Source organism: Dermacentor silvarum, chromosome 4 (assembly GCF_013339745.2).
Source record: "Dermacentor silvarum isolate Dsil-2018 chromosome 4, BIME_Dsil_1.4, whole genome shotgun sequence".
NCBI classification, from domain to species: domain Eukaryota; kingdom Metazoa; phylum Arthropoda; class Arachnida; order Ixodida; family Ixodidae; genus Dermacentor; species Dermacentor silvarum.
The window spans coordinates 188,288,802-188,300,556 of record NC_051157.2 but is presented as its reverse complement, the minus strand read 5'-3'; the positions used below and the strand labels follow the sequence as shown (position 1 = coordinate 188,300,556).

At 45.6% G+C, this 11,755-nt stretch overlaps 1 protein-coding gene across 1 annotated transcript; it reads left to right on the top strand.

The window, feature by feature from the left end:
• The first annotated feature begins 564 nt into the window (after window positions 1–564).
• LOC119448440 (probable peptidyl-tRNA hydrolase 2) lies at window positions 565–9,915 on the top strand. The gene is given in 5 exon segments (XM_037711741.2): window positions 565–602; window positions 1,060–1,162; window positions 1,164–1,208; window positions 3,496–3,585; window positions 9,680–9,915. Coding segments are annotated over 4 exon segments (429 nt in total). The 5' UTR covers window positions 565–602; window positions 1,060–1,075; the 3' UTR covers window positions 9,887–9,915.
• The last annotated feature ends 1,840 nt before the right edge of the window (window positions 9,916–11,755 follow it).

Genomic DNA, 11,755 nt, shown 5'->3' with positions numbered 1-11,755 from the left:
GTTCTTGAATGCTTGTTGAACTAATTTTTTACAAACGCTGCAAGTACACAATTTGAAGCATTAATCGTACATCGTGCATAACACTCCATCTCCACCCCACGCAAATTGAATCTCCGTGCATCACGTAGTTCACCCTGGAGTCTGGACAACGGTAACAGATGTGTATAACGTTTCTAGGGTGCTTCTAGTCGCTCTAACAACTTCGATGTAAGAAAAGCTTCTATGTGTAATAAATGTGTGAAATTTCACTGCACCAATGTTACCGAAGCAGACGACTCCTCTATGCAGACGACAGACAGGCGCGGTCAGGTTGCCGTCTGCTTTGCGTCAGAAGCAGATACCGGCGCAACGCCGCAGTTTCTTATTTTACTCTCAATGAACTGCAGCTTTCCTTACCTACATTACAATTAAATAAACATATAACTTTAGTTTTAAAAGGTAATGTATAAAATTTGCGCAAAGTAACATCTTTGCAAACATAATTTTGCGACCGCATTTCGCTTAGTTTGGCAGATGCACCAAGGATACACTTCACCAATCTACTAACACTGAAAATGCGTTGCCGCGGACTCGGGCGGTTCGGGCGGGGAGCGCTGTGCTAGGTGAGTAAACGGTGTCGTTGTTTTGCCGCTGCGTCTAGCATTTCATGAATTAATAGCAAATTTGCTTAGTGCATTTCAATCAGGTCTCTTTTATAAGTGGAGCTGGCTATCGTTCTCCACGCTTGTTCACGGATATTAGTCGTGCGCGAGTTGCGGCGTGCAGTGTGATGACGGGTAGTTAAACTTGGATGAAGCGATCGACGCACGTCGAACCAGATATGCGTTATTTCGTGCTTTTCCCTGCAAAATTATGCGCTGTAATGCTATAATTTCAGCCGCGAAAGTGGGGCGCGTTCTTATTTAAATGCTGTTCAGCGTGCAACGAGAATGACTTGGTTAATAAATAAATAATCGCTTCTTGAATTGATTAAAGCATCGGTGCACGTTTTCCAGCTTGGTGACATATTTCCATCTTCTTTAATTGAAGCGCGCGCGTGTGTGTTTTCTGTCGTTGTAGACAACTAACGCGCGCAATGGAGGATGAGAGGCAAGCCGGTGACGGGGAAGAAAACCCCATGTCACCCAAGCCTACGAAGTGGACGCCCAACCAGCACCATTTGAAAAATCCTCCTCGGTATGGGAATTAACCGCAACGCTGCCATAAAGGTAAGTTGACGCGATGCTCAATCTGTGCAACAGACAGCTGTTTTCCAATGGTGTGCTTTATTGGATTAGGCCCCGCCCCTTTAGCAATCTGAAAACGCCCAAATTAATTTAGCGTAGAAGCCGCACATATCTCGTTATGTGTTCGAATATGACAGCGAAATAAGAGGGTACTAGCGCATGTGCTCGACCTTTCACACCCCTTAGGAGAGAGTCCACTGTTAAATGAATTATAATCATTGTTGTTATTCTATTATTATTATTATTATATATTATTATTATTATTATTATTATTATTATTAATTTCCTAGTAATTGTTATTGAAAAAAGTGCGCATACTTTGCTTACCCAACACATTTAATTTCCCTGCATGCTACAAATTGGTGTGCTCACTTCTGTGTACTGTAGAATTGAAAAAAATGTCATTATGAACACTAGAAGATTTCTTTCACACTCTAGAGCTCTTGCGGTGCAGTTTACATTTGCCTGGTCGAAATCTAGTGCTTGGAACACATTCGTCTGGTCCATTCAAAGTGCCATGCTTTGAGTGCTCGGAGCACTCAGGCACTCTCACCTACAACCCAGGAGTGCTATGGGGATCTGGCAGAAACTCAATCGTGTGGCTGCTCTGATTGCTCTGGGAACAGTTAGCACGTTCCGCCGGGGCAGGCTTCCTGTGGCTCCAATCTCGAGAGGGCTCCACATGGCTGCAAACCGAGTTAGAGCATAGTAGGAACCAGTCGAATGTGCCATAAGTCTTATATGTACATGTATCGCAATATATTACGCCTTCATGACATGAAAGGCATCGCAGGTCTCAACTTTTTAACTGAGCAACGTGTAGAGCGAGACGTTGTTGCGACTATTGGCCACAGCACACTGCTTGCACTCCCAATAAAAACACAGTTACGTCATGTACTGGAAAGCTCAATGACGCACAAATAATTTGCGTGAGTTGTAGTTGTAACGTATGAAGTACTGATTTCTTAGAAAGTGTCGCAGATCGAAAGCAACTGCACTGCGACACATTTACAATTTACATTTACAATTTACACATTTACAAATATACATTTTTTTTTATTGTGAAGCCATCGTCATGCACTACAGAACAAAACATTTTCTCATGCAGCATGTAAGGAATGCTATGCAAAAAATAAGAAGAGGAATGCCAGTGCCTTTTGTCTGAAGTCCAGGGATTGATACATATGAAAACATGTGCTATACTGCACCTCAGCAATTCTATGCAGGGCAGTGAGCATTGTGTCAGCCAGCCAATTGGTGACTAGAGGTGGCTGCATGTTTCAAGAAGGCAGGAGGGCACGGACATTGTGCACTGATGATCCTTCCGAAAAGCTTATGTTCAGTCGGTATCACATGGGAGGTGATCAAGGATGGCCAGTGGAGGATCCCTTCTTCTATTTCTCTATTCTGGTTGGCTGACGCAGCCTGCAACATTTTAAGTACTTGGAGTTGGAGTGTAACCTCAAGGTTTCTACATTAGGCTTCAATTCTGTGATCGCAAAATTTGTGAATGAATGGGGTTCTTGGTGATTATGGCACAGTCTCGTGTCCACCACTGCGGTGAATCTTGACAGTAGTATGTTTTTGTCTCAAATCCTGTGCTCTCACAAGTGGTAAACAGGCATTCGCCGCAACACCATTTCTCTAATTATGATGGATGGTCAATAAGTGTGTCAAATTTACACAGCTTCATTCCATAGGCGCCCAATACTCCATTGCAAGGAAGGTTAGGTAGTTGAATGTTGCTTTATGCATTGTCTAGTGGGTCATCATAATTGCAGAATAATTAGATATCTATTTATTGTGCAGTCAGTCGTGTTTTGTTGTTTGCGTAAAAATAATTGAAACACCATTTAGAAGTGCATGCACAAAATAATTATTGGCTGCAGGCATTACGAGAAATGGAAGCCCATTATTTCGCCATTACTGCGACAGCACAGCGCATTAACGCCCCGTCAAACATGGAGCAAAGTGATTGTTTGTTGCAATATGCAGCACATGGAAGAGAAATTGAGACAGATTACATATGCGAGGGGTTCGATTCTCCCAAAGCTGAATGTGCATTGCCTTTGCTTTGCCGCTACTGGCCATAGCTGACAAAACCAAATCGCGTGCAGGAGGGAGTAAACCGCACCTTAAGGGTATAAGGCTGTTGCCTGTGAAGTGAGTCATTTTTTCAAGGGGACTTGCAATGTGTGAAACAAAAGTGAAACATTTTCATGCTTTTACACCATGACTCTTTGTTCCTATATTTACGTTCTGTTTGCAGGCACTGTACTACACTGGTAACCAAGGCCCTGACTTTGCTGCTCAGTGGATTTTCGAGAACAATGACGAGGACATTGATGCTCCTCTCGATGTGAGTGAAACGTGGTTTCTACAGAAGCGCGCATTTCACAACTGTATTTCTTTGTGCAAACATGTCCCTTGAAGTTCAGTTTTACAGATTCTCACTGCTAAATACTCCTTTTCTTTCTCAAAAGGGCACCTAAGGCATATTTTTGTCAATGAATACTCTTTTCAGATGTCAATTTTTGCCTACTATGCCAAGAATTCTGATGGTCTAATTTCAAGTGTTTGAAGGGAAATGACCCGTCGGCGGTGGCTCAGTCAGCTAAGGCGTTGCGCTGCTGAGCACGAGATCACAGGATCGAATCTCAGCCGCGGCGGCCGCATTTCAATGGAGGCGAAATGCAAAAACGCCCGTGTGCTTGCGTTGTAATGCACATCAAAGAACCCCAGGTGGTCAGAATTAATACGGAGCCCTCCACTATGGTGCGCCTCATAATCAGAACTGTTTTTGGCACGTAAAACCCCAGAAAGCAGATGCTGTAGACAGTGCATTTTCGTACATGGAGGCATTTGGTGTAGGATCTTGACTCTCTTGCTGTAAGTGGGGCTCCCTCCCTCGAGAGGAAGGGCGAGCAGGCTTTTGTCTGAAATTTTCATTGTTTTCACGCCATGCAGTCGCCTGATGCTCTGTAGACACAATTGCCACCACGTGATCTACGCACTGCACTTGTCTGTTTACAATGCCCAAGCTATGTGAGAGGGCCCCTTTAAATAAAACGAGAAGCATGTTGTAGGCATCGCTAGTCATAGTTTGCAGACTTTTCCAATGTGGCCATACAGCCTAGCAGGTTTATGGGAGCAGTAGAACCCTCGGGACACTGCACCATTGTGTGACTTTGTGTAGGGGGGTGAATGAAGTGGTTTGAATGCCTTAGGTGCAGTTGTGCATCAAGTTGCTTGAAGTGTTCTCCGCAGAGTGAAGTGTTTTCCACAGTGTGTTTATAAGTGAAAACATGAAAATGCACAGCATGGTCATGGCACATCGCTGAGTGAAGTGAAAGACCAATGCAAGACACTTTCCCAAAGAGGTTGCTGTGTTTTGCCGTGCCACTTGGTGAAGCAGTCTGATCATGTCGCACACTTTGGTGATGTTCTTATTCTGGAACATTTTCCATATTTGAATTCAGGTTACCTGTACCTTCAGTCATACATAGGTGCAACACATTGAGAAAAGCTTCGGCCGTGCGCATCTCACTTCTGTTGTGCTGAATCGTCGCGCCTGTCATGAGTGCCAAGAGCTTTCGGCGTTCGTTCTCAGTAGCGTTCAAACGGGCTGCTATCCTCCATGCCGAGGAAGCTAACTGTGCAGCGGGACGCAAGTCTGGAGTCAGTGAACGTGTGGTGCGGCAGTGGCGGCTTCAGCGCGAAGAAATTTGGCCTCCCTGGCTACTGTGTGCGGGTGGGTCCTCTCTGCGTGGGCGGCTGTACTGCATGATGTCGTGGTGCGGTCGTTCGCGAAGTGTGGACTCACACTTGATGACGACGTGCTGTGGGACCGCAGCTGCTATGATGGCAGCAGTACCAGTGAGGTCAACTCTAGTGACGATGAGTAGTCTTAGCAACCCCATCAATAAATTTCCCTCGAGTGAAATGCACTCGCGTGGTTTTTCTCCCCCCCCCCCCCTTTTTTTTTTTGAGACATGCAATTTTGGGGGGGTCGACCTACATTTGAGTCGACTGGTGCAACACATTGCAGAAAAGCTATTGCATATAACTTTGTCCTTGTGCCTTCTTGGAATGCGCTCTAAATCGGCAGAACCATGATCTGCTTCAAAGAATCTAACGCGCAGCTTTTTCAGAAAAAATGGGTCTGCAGATTACTTGCGCTGTACAATCTGATATGAAGCCTAAATCGCGTTAATGACGTTGGTAACAGCCTAAAATCGGGGCCCTCAGACGCAGCGTCATCGCCATCACAGAATGGCAGCTGAGCACATTTTCTTGAAGGTTGCTGTGGGTTCATTTTGTACTCGATTACGATCACTTTCAAAGATAGTTTCGCGAGATTTCGCAGGACTTGTCACCGGGTGTGTCGGCATATACCAGTGGTTCTGATACTGAACCAAGCTCACTATCTGTGCAGTGTGCCAGGAATCCTCTCAGCCGCATATTTCACCAAGTGCAATGCCAGAGGCACATAAAATCTCATGAAAGTGATAGTAGTGATACTACCACTTTGTGTGCTTGGTATCTGCGGCCAATGAAATACAGGTGGTGGTGGCGACGCACCACTTTCATTATGAAAGCTCATTTAAAAAAAATAACTTTCCCTTCGGTGAAGTTAGATTCTACATGTCTCATTCTTTCTGATCATGAACATGGGGACTTGCTGTATTTTTCTTTTATAAATCGAGTGCATTTTACATTCAGGAGCACTTTTATTTCCGTACTTTAAGACCGCAAAAATTGGGTGTGCAAAAGATTCGAGGGCGCGTTGTAGTCATTAAATTACAGTAGGCTTGACCTGTATCGTAATTTATCTGCCATACTAAAGCTGTCACACGCTTACAACAGGGTATGCGACAAGTTGGTGTACATAAAAAAACTGCTCTCCAAACACAACTAATTTGCGCCTGAGAATAAGAATATTTACTCGACTCCTCAACACAGTTTTATTTTATCTTTTTATTTTTAAAGAAATTACTACAAAGATTATGGTTGATCCCTCTTTCATAGGAATCGGTAGAACACTAAAGTGAAACGTGTCTTTAAAGGAGCTCTCGCATGTTTGCTGCGTGAACTCACGATCCGCTGCTGCGAAAGGCACACAATTTGCGGGCTGGCGGCCATGTTGCAGGTTTGCTTAGCGTGCGGCGTCCTGTTGGCGAGTGTCGTCCTGCTGGCGAGTGGCTTCGGTGAAGGTGCAAGCATCCTGGTCCAGCTACGTAGTGGCTACGGCAGCCAGTCAAGCTGCGACGCGCGAGGGCATTCTGCATCATGCTGGCGTGTCTCTCACCGAAGCAAAGCGAGATTTGCCTGGCGACGTCGTTGCCTTTCTACGCCTTTGAGCATAGCAGTTGTCTTAGCAGGCGCCATCGCAAGTGAAGCAGTAGGCGATGCACTGCTGGTGCACGTTGAAGCCACAATGCACAACTAACGAGGCGCCACAAGCTAATCTGACGCTAACTGCCTATACGAGGCCATAGAAGTACATGGATTTGTCGGATCTTCGTGCTTGTGAATTTAGACATTCTTGTGGCTTTGTTTATTGCTCTTTATATGCCTTTATTGCCATAAATTTCAGAGCAATCTATGCTTTTCGATGTGCAGAAGACGCTGCGAATGCACACAATCACTACTAGTTACAACGGTTCAGCTTGTTGAGGTGGCCAAATCTAAACATGCCAAGCGTCTCAATGCACTGGCTTGCCTGCGATAAATTCATAAGGGTGCTTTATGTTGCTTGTCGATGCATGCGTCCGTGGCGTAATGGTTTCAATACAGTGGAGTCCACTTTTAATGATACCACATATAACGATATATCAGTTACAACGATGAGTCGACTTAAGAGCATCAACTTATGCATTAGGGCTATGAGAAAAAGAAACATATATAACGATATGTCATTCACCACATGTTGGATATAACGATCGAAATTTTGCTTCTGGGCAGCGTTTTACATGCAGAATAATCGTGAAATTTGCATTCCTAAGTTGTCCTTATTCGAGACAGGGTGAAAGTTTGCCTACGCGAGTTCGTATCTGCCGCCATTACTGCGCAGTGCATCCCGCCCGCGCGCCAATTGCAAGCGAAAGCCATGGTGAGCATCGCAAGTTGGCACAGCGTGCGCAAGATGGCGTCAGCTGCTTTGCGTCCACGTCGCCGGCGGTCGTGCGTGCCTCCAGAGAAGAGAAGAGGGGGAACAAAGCGATAAGCGAGCGGCGCCTGTGCAGCCTACGCTCCCTTTACAACCTCCCTCTCAGCGAGCACGGAAATGTGCCGCGGAAGCAGCAGGAGGTGCGCCGACTGTTGTCTCTCGAGACGAAGCTGCAAATTTTGCAAGACACGAAATACGAGCTCGCGCAGTCAATGATATTGACGATTATGAAAGCCGGGAGCGCCATGATCATGAAGGCTAGAAGCAGTGGCTATGCCAATCAACGGAAAAGGCGGGCTTCGTGCGCCATGACGAAGCTGCCACGGGCGAAACAAACGGTGGAGTCCGAACTCTGGGAGCACGTCACTACTGACGATGCAATAGGTGGTGCTTCAATGGAGGAGTTTCTGAGTGCAGATAGTACTGCCTTGTTCTGCGAAGACAACTCCGACGGGGTGGATCGTTGTCCAGTAGGACAGCGGCGTTGTGCGACAGAGGCAACGACAGCAGCGGCAGTGATGAGTTTGACAATGGCCCGTCTTTGACACCGACCCTGATGTTCATTTAACCAGAGTGCAATGTCGTCAATCAAGTCGCTAATTGATTTCTTGCACGCTAAATTATAGCGAGTGAACAATCACAGCGAGAGATTTTAAGCACAGCGGCAGATGAAACAAGTGCGTGCGAGGAGGAAAGGGGGGAGGAGGAGGCTAGAGTGAGAGCATGAGGCGGGAGCGGAGGAGGAGCAGAGGGGAGATGGCCTGCGCATGCACTGAGTTGCCCTGCAGCCACGGCATCTTCAAACTCATGGGCCATCTGATCTGGGCTTCCGAGGGAGGCCCAGGGCGTGAAGTGGGGAGGGCTACGCTCGTCCGTGGCGTCAGCTGCTGAGGTCAGCCCACGGTACCGTGTGTGACGGGAATCACTGCTCCTGCAAGGGGCGATGGCGAGTGGTTATGAGTAAGGCTCAATGTGACGCTCCCTTGGGTGTGGTCGCCGCTGACACTGGTGGCACTATTTCCCAGCGGCAAAGGGCCAGGCTCATCGTTTGTGGAATGAAAGCGTGGGAAGAAAACCGTAGGGCCGTGAAAGATAGACTGTGCGGCGACGATGGCTATGATATGGCGCCAGAGTAGCACGCATCGTCTGTGTAGAAACAGCACTGCATTAGCTGCATGGCAGCTGCTGTGAATTGCGCCCACGTCGAACCCACGCCCTGCCCCTCCTGATTAGCGAGGCAGTCGCGCCACACTTTGCTCCTTTGCAATTTGCCGCACGAGACAGGTTGTCTGCGCCAGCTACGCTGCTCACAGCATTCTCTTCTTAATAAAAACCATGTACCTATGTAATCTAATAAAAAGTATTGACACGCGAATTGAAAACATGTATGGAGCTGTGCTCAAATTTCGCATTAGGGAGTATCTTAATTGTCGGTGAATTTTTAAAGTGAGATCTTCTCTCTAACCAAGAAACTCTGGTGAGGAAACTGTCAAGAGTATATTGTATTCAGCATTTTTCAGAAATATGAAAATCGGGGTGTGTGTTACAATCAAGGGTCTTTTCAAATGCTGTAAAGGGTAGCTAAAGGCAAATATTAAATCAAGCCTAAGTAATAGATTAATGCTCAAGAATGTCTAAGGCGTCAATGTTATGGAGAACAGTGCTTTAGTAATTGAAAAATTGAGGTAAATGCAGGATACGATTTGACACTCCACTGGGACATTGCAAGTACTATCCTGATGATGTAGCTACTCCTCATTACAATTCTGTCGGTAGTGCTCAACCACTCATAATAAAAAGATCATTGCATTGCAAGGCGGAAGAAAATACTACTTGTCGAGTTCTGTGTGATTTTTAAAAAGAACTCATTGATGGTGCCCTTGACAACGACGCGGGCACTCAAATGGATTTGTTTTCACTGAACTCTGCACCGCCTGCACTTTCACGTTTTAGTAGTTTCGTTATTGCGTAGTCGTGTCACCACTTCCCACTCGGGTTTCAGCTATTTGAACTGTGCTAGAGGTATGCGGCCCCTTCAGACACAATTTTTTGTTAAACCAAGTCTTTTCCTCGACACAAAAGAGGCGCTGCAAGGTTTCCGGAATTGTTTTAACAGTCCATGTTGGCTTGGTATTTGCCTTTAATGTCCTTTTATCCCTGTTGTGCTGTTTTAAAATCAAGTAAATATGGCACTCCCTTCTATGGTCTGGCTGAAAATAAGTAAGCTGACCTCTCCTTTCCTTTGTTGTGTGAAGAATCTCATCTTATACTCCTTTCCTTTCAGCTCGATGCCTCAGATGAAAGCGACACAGAAGACGAGGATGCTCCCGAAACATACAAAATGGTGTTTGCTGTCAACACTGAGCTTGAGATGGGCACAGGAAAAATTGCCGCCCAGGTGGCGCACGCTGTCCTCGGCTTGTACAGGCTGCTTCTGCAAGATGAGGCGAAGTACGGCAACATGCTTCTGCTGTGGGAGGAATACGGGTGAGTGATATTTGGGCGCATAATCTTGCCACTGCCATACAAATCCGTAATGGTCTTGGCCGTACACATACAGCAGCGACCGAACGTTTACGTGCCTTTTCTGAACAAAGCGTCGCCTAACATAGCTATGGAGGTGCTGCAACCTTCTGTGTCTTCTAGAAAAAGTTCTATTGTCCTGCTGCCCCTCGACTTCTGTAAAAATGGATTTTACGGTGATAGCATGTTGCTGCATGCTCATGCCCACACTTGCACACTTTATAATCGACATTATTGCATGCGCCATTTCTAGTTGAGCATCGGGAAAACTAATTTCTATCTTGTTTCTGAACACACAAAGTGCTACCGGGAGTTGCATGCCTGCATGGCTTTCCCGCAAGCATGCGATTACATCAATGTTTACAGGCGGGCGCTCGTAAACCGGTGATACTGCTACGCATGCATCTCTTTTTGCGAGACCCATGAGGACTCGTAGAATCTATTCTAGCAATGTAACATTTTCTTACTTCAAGTTTCTCACTCGCTTTGCTTTTGTAACGGGTGCACACCACTTAGCTTGCTTGCGGGCGCTCACGTGGCTGGTCTCGCTTTTACTATGGCCATGCATCCCTAGTGACATATTCTCTAATAGAGAGGCTTAGCTTGTCCGGTAATCGGGTAAATGCAGGCCGACAGGCGTAAACATGAGCAGCTAAAACAGCTAAAATGCAGTAACCAAGTGTATTCTACTTCGTTGCTGGTGTAAATTTTCGGCAGTGGCGTAATCATGTTGCTGCCGAAAATTTACACCAGCAGTGAAGTAGAATACACTTGGTCACTGCAATATTAGCTATTTTTGTCTGTTTGAGCTCTGCGCCACCAAGTGGCTGCACCATGCAGGCCGCTCTCATTTACGCCTCCGCCCCAACGCCCAGTCGGCCTCGGTTTCCCGAATACCGGACAAGCTAAGCATCTCTAATGATCCACGTCATTTTCTATTTTTCTTTTTTTCCCCCTTCGTCATTGGTTTTGTACGTAGATATGGCCACTGCACTACTGTCATTGCTGAGATTGCACCCGCGATGCAACACGATAGATACGGAAAATAAAATGGAATGTTTCAATATACGAACATATTTGTTCAGACCTGTTTAAAACGTAAAAATAAGTTGTGTGAATACTCACACATTAAAAAAAAAATAATGGTAGTTTATCCAGGTGTTCAACGATAAACGATGTATAAAACTGCACACATTAACAAATTTTTTTTTCACTTTATTGTCACCTAAAAAAACATTAGGTTTTTTTTTTTTTTCTTGAAATAATGTGCTGTATAAATGGAAATCTGCAATAAAAAAATATGACCCTGGTGAGATGCTTTTTCCGAAAAATGTGGTCTTCAAAAGATAAATCTTATTCTCTAGAACCTACAAGGGCCCTTCACCAGCCCCTGTTGGAAATGTTGTTTTTATGAGTTGAAAAGGGGTTGTGCAGGGAGCATTCTACCATGTGAGAGAGACAAAAGACACAGGCAGGTAAGTTAGCGAAAACAGAAGATTCGGTTCCCTACCCTACACTGGGGTAAAAAAGATATCACATGAATGTGATCACTGCCATTCACAGCACAGGATAACAGTTAACACTAGTGAGTGCTAATTTGACTTGTGCAGCTTTGTTGTCACAATGCTTTCGTAGCTATCTGCTACAACGGGGTGGTGGGACATAGCAGCTGCTTTCTGTGAACCAGGAGTGTTGACATCACAGATGAGAGGTGCCATAGGTGACAACAGATGGCGCCACTGCGATTTTTCTTTTTCGTCATTTTCTCACTTACAAAAGCTGTTTTCATTGCAAATTATGAATTCGTCCTTATAGAAGCCTAATATTTCAAACCTAG